The sequence below is a fragment of the Sabethes cyaneus genome, chromosome 2 (assembly GCF_943734655.1).
Source record: "Sabethes cyaneus chromosome 2, idSabCyanKW18_F2, whole genome shotgun sequence".
Classification (NCBI taxonomy): domain Eukaryota; kingdom Metazoa; phylum Arthropoda; class Insecta; order Diptera; family Culicidae; genus Sabethes; species Sabethes cyaneus.
In genome coordinates this window covers 109,270,405-109,294,196 of record NC_071354.1, presented here as the reverse complement: position 1 = coordinate 109,294,196, position 23,792 = coordinate 109,270,405, and the positions used below count along the sequence as shown (strand labels likewise).

Below are 23,792 nucleotides of genomic sequence, written 5' to 3'. Positions count from 1 at the left end.
TCGACAGAAGAGCTCTCAGCCAAAAAGGACCAATCAGTATTATAAAGAGCCGCTTCAATTGCATCGAAATCGCCTCGTCGGAAGTCAAGTGCATTGGGATCGAATTCGTCAAAAAAATAAAACACCGACAGGCTTGTCATATCTAACCACAACTGGAGGGTGGTGAGGAATAATATTGCTAAGCTCGTCAAATGCATTAGTTACCGTACAGGCTACCAGTGCTGACTGGTTAGCGAAAATAAGGTCCAAGAGCCGACCATTGTGATTGTGCACCGGATTGATCTGGTAAAGACCATTCAATGCAACGCCATCTAAAAGACAGGAACTGCCATTATTTATACTGGAAGACTGGTCATCGACGACTAAGTATTTGTTGCTTGCATGCAACTTCCAAGGCAGGCCAGCGCGATTGTAATCGCCAAACAGCAGTAAATCATCATGCTGGTTGAGAGCCTCATTGACTCTAGCAATTGACGAGATATGCCGATCGATTACCTCTACTTCATTGCGTAAATTAGGTGGAACGTAGATGACACCAATCGCTAATTTTATATTTCCAGTAGAGACAGTGACCCACAATTGTGGGTCACTGGTCACTGTGGGTCACAAGTGTTGTGGTTATTATACCGTAACTATCTCTCATAAGTAGCTCTACCGAATTGGGCATGGTAGAACAAACAGATCATAAGCGTATTTTCGAGCTATTAAACAATGGTTAATCCTAAATTACGTTTCGCAAGAATTGGATATAACGACATATTCAACTACATTTCATTACAATAATCCTTTACAGCGTAATTGCTACGATCTGTGTTTTATATAAATTATAAAGTCGCCCGTTGTGATCTGATTTTGTTACGCTATTTTTGAATGAACCCTTCGTACAAATATTGTTTTTGATTGCTTCTTGCAATGCTTTAACATTGCTGTATATCTTACATAATTTACTATTATTTTATGCTTTTTAATCAAATTTGAATATAGGTCCCACTTGCCCCGGTAAATGGGGCAAGTGGGACCTACCGCCATAATTTTGAAAATCCTCCTCCAGATTCATTTCATGTAAATTGATAGGCCTTTTTCGTTATTAATCCTTCGAAGTGATACCACTGAAGAGTTTCTGTGCTAAAAGAATTTTGAAATAATCATAGGTATAGAAAACACAGTGGAATAAACCCAAACTATGCATTTTTTAGGTCTCACTTGCCCCGGTGTACCTTATAACAGAGTAACTGTACCACAACTAAAATATGATTAGTGATCGTTTTTCAAGTAGGTAAACATAAATAAGTGAGAAATTTTAATTTTACTACCACTAGAAAAGCGCCATCTCTTGAAAAGCAATGCACAGACTAACAGACGTAACACTGAAGCTTCCTTCCATCGCCAATAAAAACGATCATTTCAAATGTTCACTTAAGCCAAGAGTCAAACAACAGTCGCTGCGCGAGAGCGCCGCTCGCTTGCGCTGGCACTGTTGTCTGATAATATACAAGTAAAATTATAGCATTGCTAAATTTATAGATAGCTGCTCTGCGCAGCGCGAAGACTGCACCAGGTGATGCTAGTGTATTTTCCAAGTTTTACTGGTTTTATTAGAAAATTTGTTCGAAGTGTTACGTCTGTTAGTCTGTGAGCAACTGTTCGTATGGTGTCCTATTAGCGAATCAGCTGGAGTGCAGTCGTGACTCAATAGTTAATTATTCAGGTTGTAGGGTAACCAACCTATTTTGGACTCTATCAGAGGCTGTACATTTGGAAAATTTGCACAATTTTGCTGTGTCCAAATTATGTGCAGTTGCTGATGGGATCCAAAATACGTTGGTTACCCTATGTACATTCTGTCGCCAGCACAAAGTTGGACATCCGACAAAACGGCAAACGAGTTTTTTTCCGAACCGTACATTAAACCTAGTGTCTGAAGTAGTGCGCTGTATAGAGCGTCTCATTTGCTGTACAGTGCCCTACTTCTGACACTAGGTTTAATTTACGGAACGGAAGAAAAATCGTTTGCCGTTTTTTCGGAAGTCCAATTTTATGCTGGCGACATTATATAATTTGCTAAATCACACTTACAATACGTTGGTGAAGTGGGTAGAGTACAATTGCATATTTCCAACTCCAGCTGTATTCTTTTATGGAAAAAGCAGTTAGTGAAGCTATATGCTAAAAATGGAGCTATATTCTCAAAGGGAAATCGACACTCTCTTTGATAAATTTGTTTTTTCTCTATATCGGGGTAATTTAAAACTTCGATTGTCTGGTGGTAAAAAAAAATAATGTAATAAGATAGGGACGTCGGACTTCGTCATACCTACATTTAATGAATAATGCATGTATACTCCAGATTTACGGAGACGATAACTTGGCATTAAAGGGTGTGGCAGTTCTTCTGGACTGTGAACATAGAGCTGTAAGTTTAAGCAATTATTAAATCGGAATACTTTTAATATATATCATACTTACTATGAAACTAACAGTATCAATTTCTTTGTACATAAAATCGATCGTCCGCTCCTTAGTTGTGATTGCATATTTAAGCGGAAGATTCTCGTAGCTAATCTCACTGTAAATTATTATTTTAAATATAATTAACGTAACCTATGATACTTGATAGATTCCTTGTTTTTGAAGAGTTATCAACAGTAAGATTTTACGGAAACTCGATTTTCTTTTCATTACATATATGGATTATATTGGATTCCAATTGGATTATATTGGATTTCAATTGGATAACAGGCAACAGGCAATTCAAATTGGTTTCCATTGGATACATTGGATAATCCTATTGGAATCCAATTGGAATTGCGTGTTGTCTGTTGGATATAGTACAATTCGAATCCAATTGGAATCCAATATGCAATTCCAATTGGGTTCCAATAGGATTATATTGGATTCCAATAGGATTATATCCCTTTAAGCACGGAGGGTTGTAGTTACAATATTTTTGGTTTTTGGGTCAATATAAATTTTTTTTATCACTCGAGATACCAAAACCAGTGTATTTTACGCATTGCAATAAATGTTTGCTAAATTTAGCAACCTACACAATTGTGTGGGTTCGGCCTTATCTTATACCATTGCACAGTGGTCCAGCAGCGAAAATTAAGTGGAAAGTTTTTTGTGGTTCAAAATAGTTCCCCACAATGTTCAGCAAAGTTGTACAACTCTAAAAGACAATTAATGCGAAATCAACGACTAAGTTCCAGTTTGGCTTGTAAACACATAATCCATAATAACTTTTTATAAGAAATAGATAGAAGGATAATTTCTTCAACAAAGTTGTAGGTAAAGATTATATAAGTAGCTTTGCCAAAGACATAGTAGGAGTATTTTTAGGCGTTTCTAACTTACAGGGTGTTTTATAAAAAGACCTCTCAAAAATCACTTTTTCGCTGATTACTTCAAATGCAATGGTTTTATTGCATCATAATGTCTTACAAAGTTGGTTATCTGTAATATATATATATATATATATTACAGATCGCAGTGGGATTATTTTTACACGTCATAAGTAACAGATAAAACGAACAAAAGACTAAAAAAACACAGGGAAAACATTAGAATTCGTTACACGTATGAGTTTTCAACAAACAATGTTCTACAAAAATATTTCCTTTGATAAGATAACCAACTTTGTAAGACATTATGATGCAATAAAACCATTGCATTTGAAGTAATCAGCGAAAAAGTGATTTTTGAGAGGTCTTTTTATAAAACACCCTGTAAGTTAGAAACGCCTAAAAATACTCCTACTATGTCTTTGGCAAAGCTACTTATATAATCTTTACCTACAACTTTGTTGAAGAAATTATCCTTCTATCTATTTCTTATAAAAAGTTATTATGGATTATGTGTTTACAAGCCAAACTGGAACTTAGTCGTTGATTTCGCATTAATTGTCTTTTAGAGTTGTACAACTTTGCTGAACATTGTGGGGAACTATTTTGAACCACAAAAAACTTTCCACTTAATTTTCGCTGCTGGACCACTGTGCAATGGTATAAGATAAGGCCGAACCCACACAATTGTGTAGGTTGCTAAATTTAGCAAACATTTATTGCAATGCGTAAAATACACTGGTTTTGGTATCTCGAGTGATAAAAAAAATTTATATTGACCCAAAAACCAAAAATATTGTAACTACAACCCTCCGTGCTTAAAGGGATATAATCCTATTGGAATCCAATATAATCCTATTGGAACCCAATTGGAATTGCATATTGGATTCCAATTGGATTCGAATTGTACTATATCCAACAGACAACACGCAATTCCAATTGGATTCCAATAGGATTATCCAATGTATCCAATGGAAACCAATTTGAATTGCCTGTTGCCTGTTATCCAATTGAAATCCAATATAATCCAATTGGAATCCAATATAATCCAATTGGAATCCACTATAATCCAATTGGACATAATTGGATTATATTAGATTCTAATTGGATTATTCGAGATTCCAATTGGATTATAACGGATTATATTGGATTCCAATTGGATTGAAGTAAATTTTATGGGATTCAATTTCCAATTGGATTTTATTGGATTCCAATTGGATTATATTAGATGCCAGTTAGAATATAATGAATTTCAATTGGATTATATTGGATTCCAATTGGATTATATTGGATTCCAATTGAATTGAATCCCATAAAATTTACTTCAATCCAATTGAAATCTCATATAATCCAATTGGAATCCACTATTGATTGAAGTAAATTTTATGGGATTCAATCTCCAATTGGATTATACTGGATTCCAATTGGATTATATTGGATTCCAACTGGATTATATTGGATTCCAATTGGATTATATTGGATTCCAATTGGATTATATTGGATTTCAATTGGATTCCAATTGGATTATATTGCTTGTTGCTTGTTGCCTGTTGCCTATTGCCTAATGCTCATTGCTTGTTGCCTGTTGCTTGTTGCCTGTTGCCTGTCAAGATATATAAATATAAATTATAATACCAAATACAAAATAATATAAAAACCAGTGGTATTAGTGTACATGTAATTGACCTCTCAGAAATAGTCAGAAAGTTTTTTCTTAATAGTATCAGTCGACATGTTTAAGTTCAGTATGTTTCTAAAATTGTTCATTAGCTGCATACAGCGGCAGGCTGGTTCATTACGCGTGTAGTTAGTTCGACGGTGGTTTAGAGTTAAGGGCCTTGGTCTCCTCAGAACTACTGTACTCTGGTTAGCAGTTATCCTGGATTTTAAATAATCACTGTCGTATCGTCCTCTCTGCAAATGGAGCTCAGCACCAGCTGCTTTTGATAAATGTCTATCTTACAATTTTCATTATTTTACAAATAGTCATGGAAATCTCCACTGGGATATATGCACATGAAATTAAATTTTATATTGATATTTCTGATTCTAGTCTAAAGTAATCTTTTAAATTACTTTAGTGTCAGAAAGCTGAGAAGTCTTCAATGTCTTATGCGATGTCTTATATGTATTGTCTTATGATGTCTTATACGTATTCAGGAACAGGAACATGACTATGATCGTAGTAAAAAAGGAGGAACGCTTTCAAGCAAATCCTATTAGAATCCTGGAGTTTTTTGTCAAAAGATTTGAGGGTACCGTTACTGTTATTTTAAATTAGTATCTAAAATGTTCGTGAAAGTAATTCGGTAGTTTAGGAGATTATTTCCCATTCAATTCCATATTAGCTATATCCATATCAACCCATAGGGTTATTAAGCGAAGAGGTACAGGAAACGCGAAATAAATGTATTTGTAAGTTCAGCGAATTTCACGCCAGAAAATTTAACCGGATCGCCAATTTGGAGGATGTGTTCAAACGCCTCCTGATGTCGTCCGATTCAGTCATTGCAATACAAAATCGTTCGTATTGTACACGTACGCTGGAGCTTCCACTAAGCGCAAACCAATTATTAATATAATAAATTATTATATTGCTAGCAATAATAAAATATTTTGAAAACAAAACATTTATTGAATCTCTCAAATAAATGACTACCCTTGTTGTTTTCCAAATCAACGATATGCTGATATAAGGTGGTTGAAGTTCGAAAGGGATCTATAGGTTTTTTTCTCTTTTACCTCTTTGCCTGTTTGATATACTTACCTGCGATTAAAAAATGATATAAAACTAAAATAACAGTTAACAATATTACGTATGAAATAACCAATATTTTTTGCTTTTTTATTGAAAATTAATTTTAAAACATTATTGATGGTAGCTTGAGCATATTTGCAAAATAATGAAAATTGAAAGATAGCTATTTATCAAAAACAGCTGGTGCTGATAGAAAACTGATGTCATATCCGGAGTTCGAAGACTATTTAACGTGGCAATTAGAAGAAATTGTGTCATGGTATGACAAATTTCTTTTTTATTATTGACATGTTGACTTTAATCGTCTTCAAGAAGATATTAGAAAATACTGCATAGTAGAAAATGGTCAAACATGAAATAATTAATTACTCGAGTTAGAGAAAAAACCAGTTTTTTATTTTCACATATGTTTGAGATAAATTTTTTTCGTTTGCCCCTTTTTGAGATATTCTATTCCAAAAAAGACTAAAAAAACACAGGAAAAACATTAGAACTCGTTACACGTATGAGTTTTCAACAAACAATGTTCTACAAAAATATGTCCTTTGATAAGATAACCAACTTTGTAAGACATTATGATGCAATAAAACCATTGCATTTGAAGTAATCAGCGAAAAAGTGATTTTTGAGAGGTCTTTTTATAAAACACCCTGTAAGTTAGAAACGCCTAAAAATACTCCTACTATGTCTTTGGCAAAGCTACTTATATAATCCTTACCTACAACATTGTTGAAGAAATTATCCTTCTATCTCTTTCTTATAAAAAATTATTATGGATTATGTGTTTACAAGCCAAACTGGAACTTAGTCGTTGATTTCGCATTAATTGTCTTTTAGAGTTGTACAACTTTGCTGAACATTGTGGGGAGCTATTTTGAACCACAAAAAACTTTCCACTTAATTTTCGCTGCTGGACCACTGTGCAATGGTATAAGATAAGGCCGAACCCACACAATTGTGTAGGTTGCTAAATTTAGCAAACATTTATTGCAATGCGTAAAATACACTGGTTTTGGTATCTCGAGTGATAAAAAAAATTTATATTGACCCAAAAACCAAAAATATTGTAACTACAACCCTCCGTGCTTAAAGGGATATAATCCTATTGGAATCCAATATAATCCTATTGGAACCCAATTGGAATTGCATATTGGATTCCAATTGGATTCGAATTGTACTATATCCAACAGACAACACGCAATTCCCATTGGATTCCAATAGGATTATCCAATGTATCCAATGGAAACCAATTTGAATTGCCTGTTGCCTGTTATCCAATTGAAATCCAATATAATCCAATTGGAATCCAATATAATCCAATTGGAATCCACTATAATCCAATTGGACATAATTGGATTATATTAGATTCTAATTGGATTATTCGAGATTCCAATTGGATTATAACGGATTATATTGGATTCCAATTGGATTGAAGTAAATTATATTGGATTCCAATTGGATTATATTAGATTCCAGCTGGATTATAATGGATTTCAATTGGATTATATTGGATTCCAATTGGATTATATTGGATTCCAATTGAATTGAATCCCATAAAATTTACTTCAATCCAATTGAAATCCAATATAATCCAATTGGAATCCACTATTGATTGAAGTAAATTTTATGGGATTCAATCTCCAATTGGATTATACTGGATTCCAATTGGATTATATTGGATTCCAACTGGATTATATTGGATTCCAATTGGATTATATTGGATTCCAATTGGATTATATTGGATTTCAATTGGATTCCAATTGGATTATATTGCTTGTTGCCTGTTGCCTGGTCCTCGCTGCCTGTTGCTTGTTGCCTGCTCCCTTTAAACAAACTGTTTGAACAAACGCAAAATAGACGCCTGTGATTTGCAATAGGAACCATAAAAGTTAGTTGGCGAAAGAAAGTCGATCAATACTAACGGGATAGTTGCTTTAATTTTGCACATATTGGATAATTTATAGATGTAAACTCGTTGAACTATAAAAAATTTGCTTTCCACTAAAGAATGCAACATAATAATATAACACTTTATTTTTTTGCCCCTTCACATTTCGGAAATTTTTGAAGGGGGGGTGACATAAACTTTTTTTCAAATTTGTATAAGCCTTACTGGAGCACGAAGCTGTATAAACTGTGATATTACATTAGTAAAAAAAACCCTTTCCTCTATTTCGTAGCTTTCTAATAATTATCAAGCATTTTTTGACGTAGGACTACGTCTTTGATTACTATATTAGGACTGGGTGGCACTTTGTGAAAACGAAAATAGAAGTGTAACGTTTGAATGAAAGATTTCAAATGCCAATAACTACTGAAGGAAACTGAACAATTTATATGTCGTTGGATAGATAAAATGACCAGCAATTTTATAGGGGGGTAAGAGTGCAATGTTGAGCAGGGCGTAAGAGGGGGGGGGGCTGCTGTACAAATGTAACAAAAATTTCCTTTATTATATATATATATATAAATATTTTTTTTTTTTTGAAGCGATGGTTTCTACAATTGATGGAGGGACGTAAGGATAATATAATCCAATTATATTGGATTCCAATTGGATTATATTGGATTTCAATTGGATTATATTGGATTTCAATTGGATTATATTGGATTCCAATTAGAATCTAACAAAATCCTTTTGGAATCCACCATAATCCTATTGGAATCCAATATAATCCTGTTGGAATACAATTGGAATTGCACGTTGCCTGTTGGATATCGTACAATTCGAATCCAATTGGAATCGAATGTAATCCAATTGAAATCCAATATAATCCAACTGGAATCCAATTGGAAATTGAATCCCATAAAACTTACTTTAATCCAATTGGAATCCAATATAATCCAATTGGATTCCAACATAATTGGATTATATTGGATTCTAATTGAATTATTCGGGATTCCAATTGGATTATATTGGATTCCAATTGGATTGAAGTAAATTTTATGGGATTCAATTTCCAATTGGATTATATTGGATTCCAATTGAATTATATTGGATTCCAATTGGATTCGAATTGTACTATATCCAACAGGCAACATCCAATAGGATTATATTGGATTCCAAAAGGATTATGTTCGATTCTAATTGGAATACATTGGATAATCCTATTGGAATCCAATTGGAATTGCATGTTGCCTGTTGGATATAGCACAATTCGAATCCAATTGGAATCCAATATAATCCAATATAATCCAATTGGAATCCAATATAATTCAATTGGAATCCAATATAATCCAATTGGAAATTGAATCCCACAAAATTTACTTCAATCCAATTGGAATCCAGTATAATCCAATTGAAATCCAATATAATCCAATTGGATTCCAACATAATTGGATTGTATTGGATTCTAATTGGATTATTCGGGATTACCATTGGATTATATCGGATTAAATTGGATTCCAATTGGATTGAAGTAAATTTTATGGCATTCAATTTCCAATTGGATTATATTGGATTCCAATTGAATTATATTGGATTCCAATTGGATTATATTGGATTCCAATTGGATTCGAATTGTATTATATTGAATTTGAACATTGAATTGTATTGAATTCCAGCAGGATTATATTGGATTTCAATAGGATTATATTGGATTCCAATTGGATTATGTTGGATTCTAATTGGAACACATTGGATAATCCTATTGGAATCCAACATAATCCTATTGGAATCCAATTGGAATTGCATGTTGCCTGTTGGATATAGTACAATTCGAATCCAATTGGAATCCAATATAATCCAATTGGAATCCAATATAATTCAATTGGATTCCAATATAATTCAATTGGAATCCAATATAATCCAATTGGAATCCAACATAATTGGATTATATTGGATTCTAATTGGATTATTCGGGATTACAATTGGAATATATCGGATTATATTGGATTCCAATTGGATTGAAGTAAATTTTATGGGATTCAATTTCCAATTTTATTATATTGGATTCCAATTGGATTATATTGGATTAATTTTTTTTCTTATAATACTAAAAGGAGATATTAATTTAGTATTAAATATCATCTGAATAACATAACGAGATATTTCAAATTTTTCTTAAAATGGCAAAATGAGATATAGGTTAGTATTGAATAGCATAGTAATAGCAAATTGAGATATTCAATTGACGTCCCGAGTGCAAAATCATTTGATATTATTTAGGTATTGCAATAACAAAACTAGTTATTATTTAAGTGTTTGTAGAACATTGTTTAGCAATTATTTTAGCTATTTTACCTCTTATATCAAGCTCGTCAATACCAAATTCAGATATGCAGTTATTCACCCAAAAAATATCTGGATCAGGTATTCTTGGTTTCTACAGTTGATGGAGGAAGAGGCACAATCTGTGTGTCTAAAAATAGTACAAAACCAGATAGGTCGCTGCATTAATAAGGGGGGTTGCGCAGTCTTCTTTCGTCCAGCGCCTCTATGGTTCAGAGGTACACGGGTACCAGCGAGCCACACGCCCTGCCAGGTGTTGTGGGTTCAAATCCGGTTATAATCTCTGATTATAGCTTGGTTCGACCCATGCACCTTCCAGCATTGGACAAAAGATAGGAGTCACAACGACAACTTGTTAAGCGTAGCTACCTATTACCTCGCCTTCCTTTCCACTCTTTCCTCTCCTTTCCCGAAAATTTTCATTACTTTCCCCTTCCGACCCTCAATCAATTGTAAAAACCTTCGCTTCAAAAAAAATATATATTAAAGGAAATTTTTGTTTCATTTGTACAGGAGCCCCCCTCTTACGCCCTACTTAAAATTGCTCTCTCACCCCTCTATAAAATTGCTGATCATTTTATCTATCCAACGACATATAAATTGTTCAGTTTCGTTCAGTAGTTTAGTAGTTATTAGCATTTGAAATCTTTCATTCAAACGTTACACTTCTATTTCCATTAGTCCCAGTCCCAATATAGTAAACAAGTATCCACTACTGATTGAAGTAAATTTTATGGGATTCAATTTCCAATTGGATTATACTGGATTCCAATTGGATTATATTGCCTGCTGCCTGTTGCCTGTCGCCTGTTGCTTGTTGCCTGTTGCTTGTTGCTCGTTGCGTGTTGCTTGTTGCTTGTTGCTCGCTGCCTGTTGCCTGTTGCTTGTTGCCTGTTGCCTGCTGCGTGTTGCCTGTTGCCTGTTGCTTGCTGCCTGTTGCCTGTTGCTTGTTGCACGTTGCTTGGTGCTTGTTGCCTGTTGCCTGTTGTTCTTGTTGCATTTCATCCAACTGAAGACGTTCATATAATGGCAGGCATGGTAGAACGTGACGATTGATTCCAGCGAATAATTCTTTTTTCATTTTCACAAAGTGCTACCCAGTCCCAATATAGTAAACAAAGACGTAGTCCTACGTCAAAAAAATCATTGATAATTATTAGAAAGCGAAGAAATAGTTAGAGGAAAGGGTTTTTTACTAGTGTAATATCACAGTTTATACTGCTTCGTGCTCCAGTAATGGGTATGCTGAGGTCACACAACCGTCCCAAAACTTGGGAAGTATTCGCTGGAATCAATCGTCACGCCTACCATGCCTACCATTATATGAACGTCTTCAGTTGGGTGAAATGCAACAAGAACAACAGGCAACAAGCACCAAGCAACAACCAACAAGCAACAAGTAACAAGCAACAAGCAACAAGGAACGTGCAACAGGCAACAGGCAACAGGCACAGGCAACAGGCAAAGAGCAAAAAGCAGGCAACAGGCAACAAGCAACAGGAAACAGGCAACAGGCAACGGGCAACAAGCAAAGAGCAAAGAGCATTAGTCTACAGGCAACAGGCAACAGGCGGCAAGCGGCTAGCAACAGGCAACATGCAACAGGCGACAGGCAACAAGCAACAAGCAACAAGCAACAGGCAACAGCAACAGACAACAGGCAACCATCAATGAGCATTAGGCAACAGGCAACAGACAACAAGCAACAGGCAATATAATCCAATTGGAATCCAATTGGAATCCAATATAATCCAATTGGAATCCAGTGTAATACAATTGGAATCCAATTTAATCCAATTGGAAATTGAATCCCATGCAATTTACTTCAATAAATAGTGGATTCCAATTGGATTATATTGGATTTCAATTGGATTGAAGTAAATTTTATGGGATTCAATTTCCAATTGGATTATAGTGGATTCCAATTGGATTATATTGGATTCCAATCGGATTATATCGAATTTCAATTGGATTCCAATTGGATTATATTGGATTCCAATTGGATTCGAATTGTACTATATCCAACAGGCAACATGCAATTCCAATTGGATTCCAATAGGATTATCCAATGTATCCAATGGAATCCAATTGGAATTGCCTGTTGCCTGTTGGATATAGTACAATTCGAATCCAATTGAAATCCAATATAATCCAATTGGAATCCAATATAATCCAATTGGAATTCACTATAATCCAATTGAAAATTGAGTCCCATAAAATTTACTTCAATCCAATTGAAATTCAATATAATCCAATTGGAATCCACTATTGATTGAAGTAAATTTTATGGGATTCGATTTCCAATTGGATTATAGTGGATTCCAATTGGATTATATTGGATTCCAATTGCCTGTTGCTTGTTGCCTGCTGGCTGTTGCTTGTTGCCTGTTGACTAATGCTCTTTGCTTGTTGCCTGTTGCATGCTGCCTGTTGCTTGTTCCCTGTTGCCTGTTGTCTGTTGCTTAGTGCCTGTTGCCTGTTGCTTGTTACCTGTTGCCTGTTGCCTGCTGCCTGCTGCCTGTTGCCTGTTGCTTGTTCCCTGTTGCCTGCTCTTTGCTTGTTTCCTGTTGCCTGTTGTCTGTTGCCTGTTGCTTATTGCTTGTTGCCTGCTGCCTGTTGCTTAATGCCTGTTGCCTGCTGCTTGTTGCCTGTTGCCTGTTGCCTGCTGCCTGCTGCCTGCTGCCTGTTGCCTGTTGCTTGTTGCCTGTTGCCTGCTGCCTGCTGCCTGCTGCCTGTTGCCTGTTGCTTGTTGCCTGTTGCCTGTTGCCTGTTGCCTGCTGCCTGTTGCCTGTTGCCAGCTGCCTGCTGCCTGTTGCCTCCAGCTACGCATAGGACGCTTCCTTCTCGTCGTCGGGTCTACCTTCGTGTGAGCAATGCATGTTTATGATGGTGTAGTTGAAGAAACGGCCTTTTATCCTCAACACGCACATCCTCTCGATGATCGCTTTCCAATCCGTTACGCGATCCTGCATTTCGCTCAACACTACGAAGCCCGTTCCCAGCTCGTTGGTAGCTCCACCACTCTGGAAAAATCGAGCTCTGCCGCCACGGATCCTCCACACCTTCTCGCTCTGCGACTGATCTCCTGCAGTGCCACGATGCCAAACTTTCGGGGTTCTAGCTGATCGAGCAGCACCCTGTCGCCACCAACGAAATTTAGCGATCTGCAGTTCCAGGTACCCAGTCTCCATTCCATGTCCTTATTTCGTCGCCTTGGTCCATGCCGAATATTCTGAGAAGATATTTCTTGACTCTTGTTGTAAGTTTTTTGTTGTTTAGATAGGTAGCCGTACTAGGGCTTACGCTACCGAGTCTCGTGATGGGGCTGCCATCTTGCAGTGTCGAGACACACTGTGCCTCCTCCCCTGTTGGTATACGACCTTGGTTTCCACCGGGGTTGGTTACCCGATCTCCGCTAAGGTTGCTCGTATTCCAGCTGGTACCACGTGGAGGTAGGGGTAAGAGTTGCTAGATAAGAGACTAGGGACCACAATGGGGTCTGTTTTACGCGTTATCCAACCATTTACCAACCAACTAGAACGACATTCTCTTTAACAACTAAGTTATCGGCTGCGCGTTCACTTCATTGAATTTGCATGCGCTAGCCGGCAAGAAATAAGTCTCTCTCAGTGCAACAAGTGGCGCACCCGATGCTGGCGGTTGTGAATCTATCCAAAAACATTATTCTGATTATATTATTATTATTGCTATAGAAGAAAAGGAAAATAATAATAAATGTTGCAGTGTAACGTAACAATGTTATGTAAAAAATGGGAAATTTCAACTTTTCTGTTACTGTTGACCGGGTATGACTTAAAAAATGCCACTGCGCTGCTGCAATCCGAGATATTACAGAGAAAATTGAAACAAATTTACGAATATGTCCTTTTATTGAAGATCAATCTAATGTAGTGATTTTCAAGGCTAGTTACATAAAAATAGATTAAACAGCAATGGAGCAATAAAATTATAAATAAATAAATAAGGCCATTACATTGCCGGTTGTTCTCTACGGGCATGAAACATGGACAATGCTGGAGGAGGACCAGCGAGTGCTCGGAGTTTTCGAACGACGAGTGCTAAGAACGATCTTCGGCGGCGTACAGGAGAACGGAGTATGGAGGCGGAGGATGAACCATAAACTCGCACAGCTCTATGGCTAACCAAGTATCCAGAAGGTGGCAAAAGCTGGACGGATACGATGGGCAGCGCATGTTGCAAGAATGGACAGCTACCCTGCAAAGATGATGTTCGCCTCAAATCCGGTAGGAACAAGACGACCAGGAGCGCAGCGAGCAAGATGGTTAGACCAGGTGGAGCGAGATCTCGCGGAGAGTACTCGGTGTCCGAGGCCGATAGCCTTCAACCGAGTTACATGAAGAAACTTTATTCAACAGGCGTTGTCTTAGGACGGCAAGCCACCTAAGTAAGTAAGTAAGGCCATTACAAATATTTTTTAAAATTTTTGTCCTTCCGATGCTGGACAACTGAAGGGGATGGGGGCGAAAAAAACAGAGATCTTTTCAATCAAGCAAAAAAAAAGAGATATTTAGGAACTTTTACTTAAAGCCTAATCGTGAAACCCGAATCTATTCTTGCTTTTCATGTATACGTTATTATTTTCCATGCAAAAACCTTCCAAAATAGAGTCAAAATCGAAAGAATTTTTTTGCCGATTTTTGGAAATTACATTATTAAATAATGTAATTTCCGAAAATCGGCAAAAAAATTCTTTAGGCTATAAAACCCATAGATAATTGATTTTGTACCAAAAAATTTCACTCAAGTTTATCACATTTTTTCTCTGCCCCCCGATTTTTAAAGCCAATTTTGAAGGGCGGGGGACCAAAATAAAAATAAGGCTTATGCAAATTTGAAAACAAGTTTATGTCCTGGTCTCAAAATATTGTTGAAGGGGGGGGGGGGGGGACCAGCGTATATTTTTCCATATTATTAAAAATTTAATACAGATATTTTGTACAGTACTTAAATTTTAGTTCAAACCGAACCAAACTTCGATATTTTTCGACCCAAGCACATAAAGTAAGGATCTTGGTAAAGATGAACCAGTTTCATCATAGTGTGAAAATGGCAGTTTAGGTCCCTACCACTGTTTTACTTGAAACGAATATACTGTGCTACCGACATGTTTTAAGAAAACAAATCTCTGAAACTATTCACGTTTGAAAGCGCTTATTTCTTGGTCAACCTTTTAGTCATGAATATCAGGCCATTCATTCCTCTGTTGATGCTTGTTCTCCAACAATAACGTGTTCACCTTTGTATATTAAGGATGCAAACTGTTTCGTAAATTTCAAGTTTCGAACAGTTCAGTCACATCCTTCCTGTATGCATCCAATTCATGGTAAAGAACTGTATCTCTGTGTTCTACGCTACTAACATCCAAAATTAGGGTACGTACTTGGACACTTTACCGAATAAAACGACCAACTTGGAGCTCCTCAAGCACCAAGAATTTCACGAGTTTGGTTGAGGTATACTTTCTTAACTTGTCAATAGGTAGATTCCGTAACTTACTAAGAATATATACTATTTGCTACAAAGCATGGTCCCATCTCCGTTTGAAGTAACTTGAATATTTTATCACATTGTACTGATGTATTGAGAAATTTAACATCCACAAAAATTTCATTGCATGCGTGTGGAAAAAACTGGAATTGAAATAAAATGGGTCATGTAAGTAATTATTGAATATGACATTGAATATTTTACATTCTAAGCTATGTAACTCATGGTGGGAAAAATATTTTTTTCATAAAAGGTAAACTAATTAAAAGAGAATTAAAATGGTGGTCTCAATAGTTGATGATTAGGGCTAACTTAAATGAGTTACGTACTCTACCTAATATAGAGTAAGGAGGGGCAAAAGTGCGATGAGGGTAAAAGTTTAATTCATTGATTTATCAGTGCAGATTCTGAGTAAATTGACTACATTGGCATGAATGGATGACTGCTTTGATAGCTTGAATCTATCTTAAACATTTGTTGTTTATAAAGCATGGTTGCTGAGTCATATGTAAATGTTATTTTAGAGTGGTTTTGATGTAATATTTCGCTATACGGCAAATACTTTTTTTTATTGATTAAAGAGATTTTAAATTTTAAATTCATTCTTCTCTATAAATGGCAAATACGATATCAATAGGAGAATATTACTTGTTAAAAAATTGTAGCAGCATTTTATATCACTCACATATCTCTTTTGAAAATGCAGTGAAAAGAATTTCCAAAATATATTTCGCTTTTCCATAGTTTGATCAAACCCCGTCAAACGCCTAGCGGGGCAAAAGTACGATTCACGGACGAGGCAGAATGCGTAGGTAATTATATACAGTGTTGGTCACTATATTGCAGTGTGCTCTACAGATGCTGGCCGAAAGAAAACAGTGTCTATTCGGTGAAAAATAAAAAAAGCCTTTGGTAAAGTTTCGATCTGACGGAGGCTGCGGTACGCCAGCGGGAAATAGGAAAGGTGCAAATTGACAATATTCATTGCCAAAACATATCGCTCGCTGACCGCACCAGTCGTTCCCAAGCCCCGCCCATATGGGGGCTGCTGGTGGATTGAAGTTCCACCTCGTTCTCGCATCCGTGAATACTTCGCTACAGCTCATACCGATGTTCTTCATCACCTCCTTACTCGCCGCTACGAAGTTCGTCCCAGAGTCTGAGAAAAACTTCGTTGGCATTCCTCTTCGACACGCAAAACGCCGGATCGCCATCAAGCATGCCTGACTTGACAAACTATGGGCTACTTCTAGGTGGATTGCTCTAGTGACAAGGCAGGTAAACAATGCCACCCATCGCTTCTGTACACGCCGACCAACGGTAACCTGCAAAGGACCGAAGAAGTCCACCCCAGTAAAGCTGAACGGGCGACGATTGGGAGTTACGCGTTGCACAGGTAACGGTGCCATCATTGGTGCTTCCGGTTTACATTTTCTAGTTTTGCACCACATACAACTATCCATCACTTTCCTGACTTCGGCTCGAAGATGTGGTATATAGAACCTCTGGCGCACTTCGTTAGTGACCGTCTCTGGTCCTGCGTGGCCGAACTTTTGATGGAAATGTTCCGGAAGTTTCCGCGTGATATGGTGGCCCTTCGGTAGCACTATCAGGAAACGCAGTTCGAACGGAAGAAACTCAGCTGTTGATAATCTTCCTTCCATTCTTATCACATCGAACTCATCTAACATCGGCGACACTTTGTAGAGAGGACTGCTCTTCTCGAGTTTGACTCCAGTTGATCACTCTGTGCGACGACTCTTCAGCAAAACTCTAACCTCGTCCGGGAACGCTTCAACCTGAGCAAGCTTCAACAGCGCTTTCTCTGCCACTTGATACTCCTCACGGGTCGGTGGTTTCACGATCGTCAGCAACTTCGCCATGACCAACGCTTTGACGTCCGTTGATGCTGGAACTATTTCGATAGCCTCTTTGCCCGTAGATTATCGATAAACCTCTTCACACATGCCAGCGTTCTGACGAGCACGTTCCACTTGGAAAATCTAGACACGGCCACTAACTGAGCTTGTACTTCGATGTCGTGTAACAAAAACGCCGTTCGCATCTCTTCTTCTACATTCGGTTTCGTGGATCGATGCTGCGGCCACTCAGACTCTGTCCATACAAGAACTGTGGACCCCGGAACCAAGAAACCAGCTGTGGGCCTTTGTTCCACTAGGTCAATTGGTCTGCTACATTTAACTTGGTTGGCAGCCATCGCCACTCCGATGGCTGTGACCGGCTGATGACCTCCCCGATCCGGAATACCACGAACGGCTTGTATTTCCGTTGATCAGAGACAATCCACGACTGCACGGTGCGAGAGTCCGTACAATAGAAGACTTGCGTCACTGTCAAGCTATGATTCTCTTTGATTGTGTCTGCCAGACGACATCTCAAGACGGCTGCCATCCATCAGTTCCATTCGGGGGATCGACATTTGTTTGATCGGAGCGACCTTTGATTTCGTCTGTACCAGCGTACACCGAGGGATACCGCCAGCCAGGATGCGAAAATAGCCTACACATTCGTATGCCTTTTCGCTTGCGTCTGCAAAAATGTGCAGTTACAACGTTGAGTAGTCGAAGGCGGTTTTTTCGTTTTTTTCGATGGGTTACGCCGAAGTAGTACCGAGGAATCTGCACCGCCTCAACATCAGCTAAGTGAACTGTCCACAATTTCCAGTTTTCTAGCGCTTCACCTTCGATGACTTGATCCCACTCACAGCCCATTCGCCACAGAATTTGAATCAGCGCCTTCGCATAGAAGGTGAACGGTGCCAGTAGTCCTAGAGGGTCAAAAAGACTCATGACGCAGCTAAGCACTACACGCTTTGTAGGCACCTGTTCGTCGTATAAATACGGTAACAACGAGTCACGCATCTTCGTTGTGAACGTGAAAACGTCGTCTCTTGTGTCCCAAACTATACCCAAGACTCGTTCGGGATTCGAATCAATGTAAATTGCCTCCTTATTTTCCGTTTCACCCATGCGCTCCAGGAAAATGGGGGAGTTGGATACCCAACTCTTGATTTCGAAGCCTCCTTTGGAATGCACAAATCTTACCTCACTCGCTCTCTGGATTGCATTTTCAACGGTGTCAGTGCCACCAAAGTAATCGTCCACGTAGTGTTTGTGGACGATCGCTTCGTATGCTTCGGGGAACTGCTCGGCGAAATCTCGAGCATTCCGGTCCTTCACGTACAACGTCATGCTAGGAGAGCAGCTAGCACCGAATATCGCACAGTCCATCACGTAGATTTCGTTCTGGTACACAAACATTTGGGCCTGCTTATCCTCCGGCCGTATCTTAAGCTGGTGAAACATCTCGCGGATGTCACCTCCAAACCCGATGAGATGTTCCCGGCATTTGACTATTAGGGACGGTAACGACGTTAAGTAGTCCGGACCTTTCATTAATTTGGAGTTAAGCGACACACCGTTTACTTCCGCCTCCGCGTCCCATACAAGGCGAACTTTATTTTTCTTTGGGTTGACGACGACGTTCAGCGGGAAGTACCAACACTTTTCTGGATCAGCAGAATTTGACTCCTCCTTCGTCGCTTTATGACAGTAGCCCTTCTCCAGGTACTGCACAATTTGTTGCTTTACTGCCACTTCCAATTGTGGGTTCGTTGACAGCTTTTTCTCCAAACTCTTCATGCGCCGCAACGCCATCGGCAGACTGTCCGGAAACGTGGGGTTTCTTCTTTGAAAAGCAATGCGGTCATAAAGCCATCGCCGACACGAACTGTCCTTTCCTCCAAAATTTCTCGTGCCCTTCTGTCCTCCTCCGATTCTGGCAGCATCTCAACCGAAATTCCTTTTTCTTCGAGAGCGTACTGCGACTTGAGAAGATCGTGCAACTCTTCGTTTGACAACCCGCCACACGAGTGTTGTCCCAGAAAACTTTCACCAGTGGTTGACCCTTGTGACCCGTAGATCGATCAACCAAGTTCGGAACGGACTGCAATCGGTTCGCCTGGTTGACCGATGCGCGATTCCAACGGGCAAATATTTCGATGTGTTTGAGCCCAATCAGAAGTATCGGTGGAGATGGGGCATAATTGGCTACAGGTAATCCTTCTAAATGTCGATATTTTCCGGCCACGTCAGCAAAACTCATGGACTGTGCTGGCAACTTTAGGTTGTTCACGGTGTAAACATCTCGCAAGATGAATTTTTCGTTTGAACCGCACGCTGCGATCGTCAACCGTAATCGCTGTGAATCTTTTTCCAATCTAGAGACCCCAGTGATCCAGGAGATACGGAGCGGCTGAGTAGTACCGTTGCATTGCAGCTCCTAGCCAACGATCTGTCGACCAGTGAATAGGATGACCCTTCATTTAGAAACGCGACTATCGTAAAACTCTTGTTCCCGTTGAATATCCGGACCGGCACCATCCTAAACAGAATCGAATTCTTGTTGAAAACGTTGTGAGTGTTACAGTTTGATTGAGCCTCGGGAGGATGTAGTAGGCTGTTGTGACGCTCTGAGCAATCTCCCACTGTATATCGAATATTCAGCTTACACTTCGCTTTTCCGTGAGCATTGAGGTATATCTGGCATAGTTCCCATTTATCCACCGCTTTCTTCCGTTGTGGCACACTGAGCTTGCGGAAGCTCTCGCAATTACGCAAGCGATGATTTGTTTGCCGCACATGATGCAGAGTGTTCGATCTTGATTATTTATTTCACCGGTACCGTCGAATCCACTGTGTGTGTAGACGTAGCTCTCCTGTTCCTTATTCGTGGTGTTTTTCGCTTTCCCCATTTTACCACCTCTGATTTGAGCCGATGTATCGGAGTAGTCGACCACATCGCTTGCAGCGGATACTAGATCAGACAAAAAATCTGCCAAAGTACGCAGTGTCACCGTCGCTGTTTGCCGCTTGTACCGTACCCAATCAATTTTCGTAGTCGCCGGCAGTTTTTCTACTAGCTCACGGATGAGCATAGGGTTTTTCAAGTGGTCCTCCAATTTCGATGCTTCGAGGTGATCGCAGAGCTGTTGGACGAGCACCCCAAAGGTGATGAACGACGTCAACTTGTCCGATTTCGGCGGACCGGCCTTCCGTACTTTCGCTAAAAGTGTATCCAGAAGCTGCTCGGGGCGTCCGTAAAGCATACGGAGCGTCTCCATTACTTGGGGCACAGCATCCGATGACAAAAGGCGACTGCAAACTGCATCTCTGGCTGCACCCTTCAAGCACTCTTGAAGACGGGCTAAATTTCCCAGATTGGAGAAACCACATGCTTCGGTTGACGTGTAATAACTGCTGAAAAACATGGGCCACTCCTCTGGCCGTTCGGTAAACGTTGGAAGCTTGCGGGACAAGAACTGGCGTGCTGTCAACTGCGCCTTGATCGGTCCAATCCTAGCGATGTCACGTTTACCTTTCCTTTCGGTTTCCTCTTCATTAGACCGTCTCGGAATGACTGCTATGATTGGTTTCCGATTCGGGAGTGCTACTATCACCGGCTTGGGCTTTAGCCGGCGTCGGTGCTCCTCCATGTTTGGAATGTTTTTTCCCGATACTCAACCCCGAAGGTCCAGCTAACGGAATAGGTGTCGAATGGTTCACGTTGCCGTCGCAGAACGCTTTAGGATTCACCATATCCTCTTTTTTCCCGACGGCATCGGACTTCTTCGAACTCTTCTTTCGCTCTTTTTCCCTTGAGATCGCTTTCCGACGAGCTGTTTTAACTCCCGCTCCAACTTCTGACGCTCGGATTCCCGTTTATTATTAAAATCTGTTTCTGCCTGAATTTTCATCTCCAGAATCTTCTTTTCTGTATCCCACTGCATTTCCGACCTCTCTCGTTCTAGGTCTAACTGCATTTGAGCCAGCTTAAGCTTCTGAGTCTGACTGACTATACTGACTATCACTTGAACTGGCGCAGAACGGCCGGAATAACGTAACTGGACCGTGTATCCCTACAGAATGGCGCGGAGTGGCCGGAATAACGTATCTGGACCTGGTGTCCTCCCAATATGGAGCCGAGTGGCTGGATAATCAAAAACGAATTGGCGCTGGGTGGCCGGGTTATCACAACTGGACCTGGCGTCCTCACAAAATGGCGCTTGGTGGCCGGATTATCACACATGAATTTTTCTTCGATGTACCGATGAAATGGATGAACGACAAGTGTCAACGAGTTAGCTTCCTTCTGGCAAACGACCCAGATGAAACTTCTAACCGCAACCAAGCACTTGCTGATAAGAATACACCCTTTGGTGCTGTACAGCCCTCCTACTACTAGCTGAATCCAAAACAGGGGATTCAGAAGCTGAATGTATTTTACTAAGCGGCTGTGATTCGCTCACACCGGCATAGCTCCGCTCGTGGATTTGTTGCTAAGCGGCTGCGAAGTCACCCACACCGGCCTAGCTGAAGCGTAGTGAATGAAATCCTATTTCGACTATCGATATGCCGTACTTCCTCTGGCACTGGCACAGCAAGGTTCAGCAGCATCGTCCGACTACGTGGATGACAAATGTAATACACTCTAGTAGCAATGCAGCAACACGGTCGATGGGTTTGATGTCCCGTGAGTAAACTGTTACTGTTCTAGTCACTATTCAACTACCGAAAATATCACGTGTTGCTGCGAACCGATAACACGATCGATAAAACTGAAGTCCCGTTGGTAAAACGTTGTTAGTGCCAGGACAAATCCTGGTCACGGCACCAATGTTCCGTGATCGTCGTAAGGGGGGCCGGTTACCAACGGGACTGTGATATTATTATGCAATATATGAACAAGTGTTGCGATTTGCACACCACCGCCAGCGGCGGTGGCTGCGAACGGACTAACCCATAAGACTCACGTTTATTACCCTATTTATAGGTACATCGTTTGATAATAGCTTATTGTTACTACATCTAGCCAGAACAACAATAGCGCTTTGTCTCATCTTCGACCGAGTACACTGATTGTTGTTCTGCTAGATGTGAAGGTCAACGCGGTCATATTGCGGCTTTGTGCCGCAACAGCCCCATACATAACATTTTCGAATTTTGTTTGGCCAAAAAAGCAAATAAGGTGCACCAGAGCGCACCAGAGAGTGCATGACAGCCCTGGTGCGCGAAATTATCCGCAGGCACGGTACCTAGAAAAAATAGGAATAAGAATATAGTTGAACAAGGCTTACCATTTTTTGCATTGTATCCCAGTTCATGTCACATGTTCTATTCATTCCTGTGCAAACACTTCCACGCAAATCAATGTTGCTATTAGGGCTCACGAAAAGATAACTCTGTGCTAGACGAAAATAATTACTAGCTCTGAAATATTGTACCGTACATTAAAATCCATTTTACTATTATTATCATCTCACTTTGCTGGTTTTGATATGTTGTTCTCCTTCCAGTATTTTTCAAAAAACTTCCCAATTGAGTCTAGTTAAATTTGAATAGAAAAAATAAAAATTAGAACTAGTAAATCTGACGTTTTCATTTGGGCTGTAAAATTTTAATTTTGTTATTTTTGTGCATGTTAACATATATCCTAGCAAGCACTTTGGTTGTATAATAGCTTATTAAGCGCGTGTTATACGGTAATTAGTCATTCAACGGTTAAATAAGCTTTTTTTTCCTTGTTGGGGACCTTGGACCACTGCGACCAGTTCTTTGATCTCTTGTGGTGTGTCCTCTTTTGCTGTATGCCTTTACTTAAGGCCGGCGCAGAATACGTACGTTTGCGTTAGCGGCATTTTGACAGCTACTTTAAATGCATGGAATCGTATGGAACATCCCACAATGAATCCGGATTGACTTTGCGGCTGAGTACTAAACTGTACTAACGCAACATTTACCGCAAAGTCACCCGCAAGATTTGAAACATCTCAAATCTTGCGTGTAACATTGCGGCAAAAGTGCTGCCGTTTATTTTGCTGTTCGTGGTGATCAATGAAACGAAAAAAACGAAA

General features: G+C 39.4%; 1 protein-coding gene across 1 annotated transcript in view; it reads right to left on the bottom strand.

Moving 5' to 3' along the window:
- The window catches only part of LOC128735853 (sodium channel protein Nach), a 53,384-nt gene that overhangs the window by 15,090 nt on the left and 14,502 nt on the right, over positions 1–23,792 (bottom strand). The window contains exons 2-7 of the mRNA XM_053830336.1: positions 23,202–23,262; positions 23,016–23,148; positions 15,869–16,002; positions 2,467–2,566; positions 2,319–2,411; positions 2,077–2,260 (exon numbers count right to left, since the gene is read on the bottom strand). Coding sequence (XP_053686311.1) covers positions 2,077–2,260; positions 2,319–2,411; positions 2,467–2,566; positions 15,869–16,002; positions 23,016–23,148; positions 23,202–23,262 — 705 coding nt within the window. The remainder of the gene's footprint in view (positions 1–2,076; positions 2,261–2,318; positions 2,412–2,466; positions 2,567–15,868; positions 16,003–23,015; positions 23,149–23,201; positions 23,263–23,792) is intronic.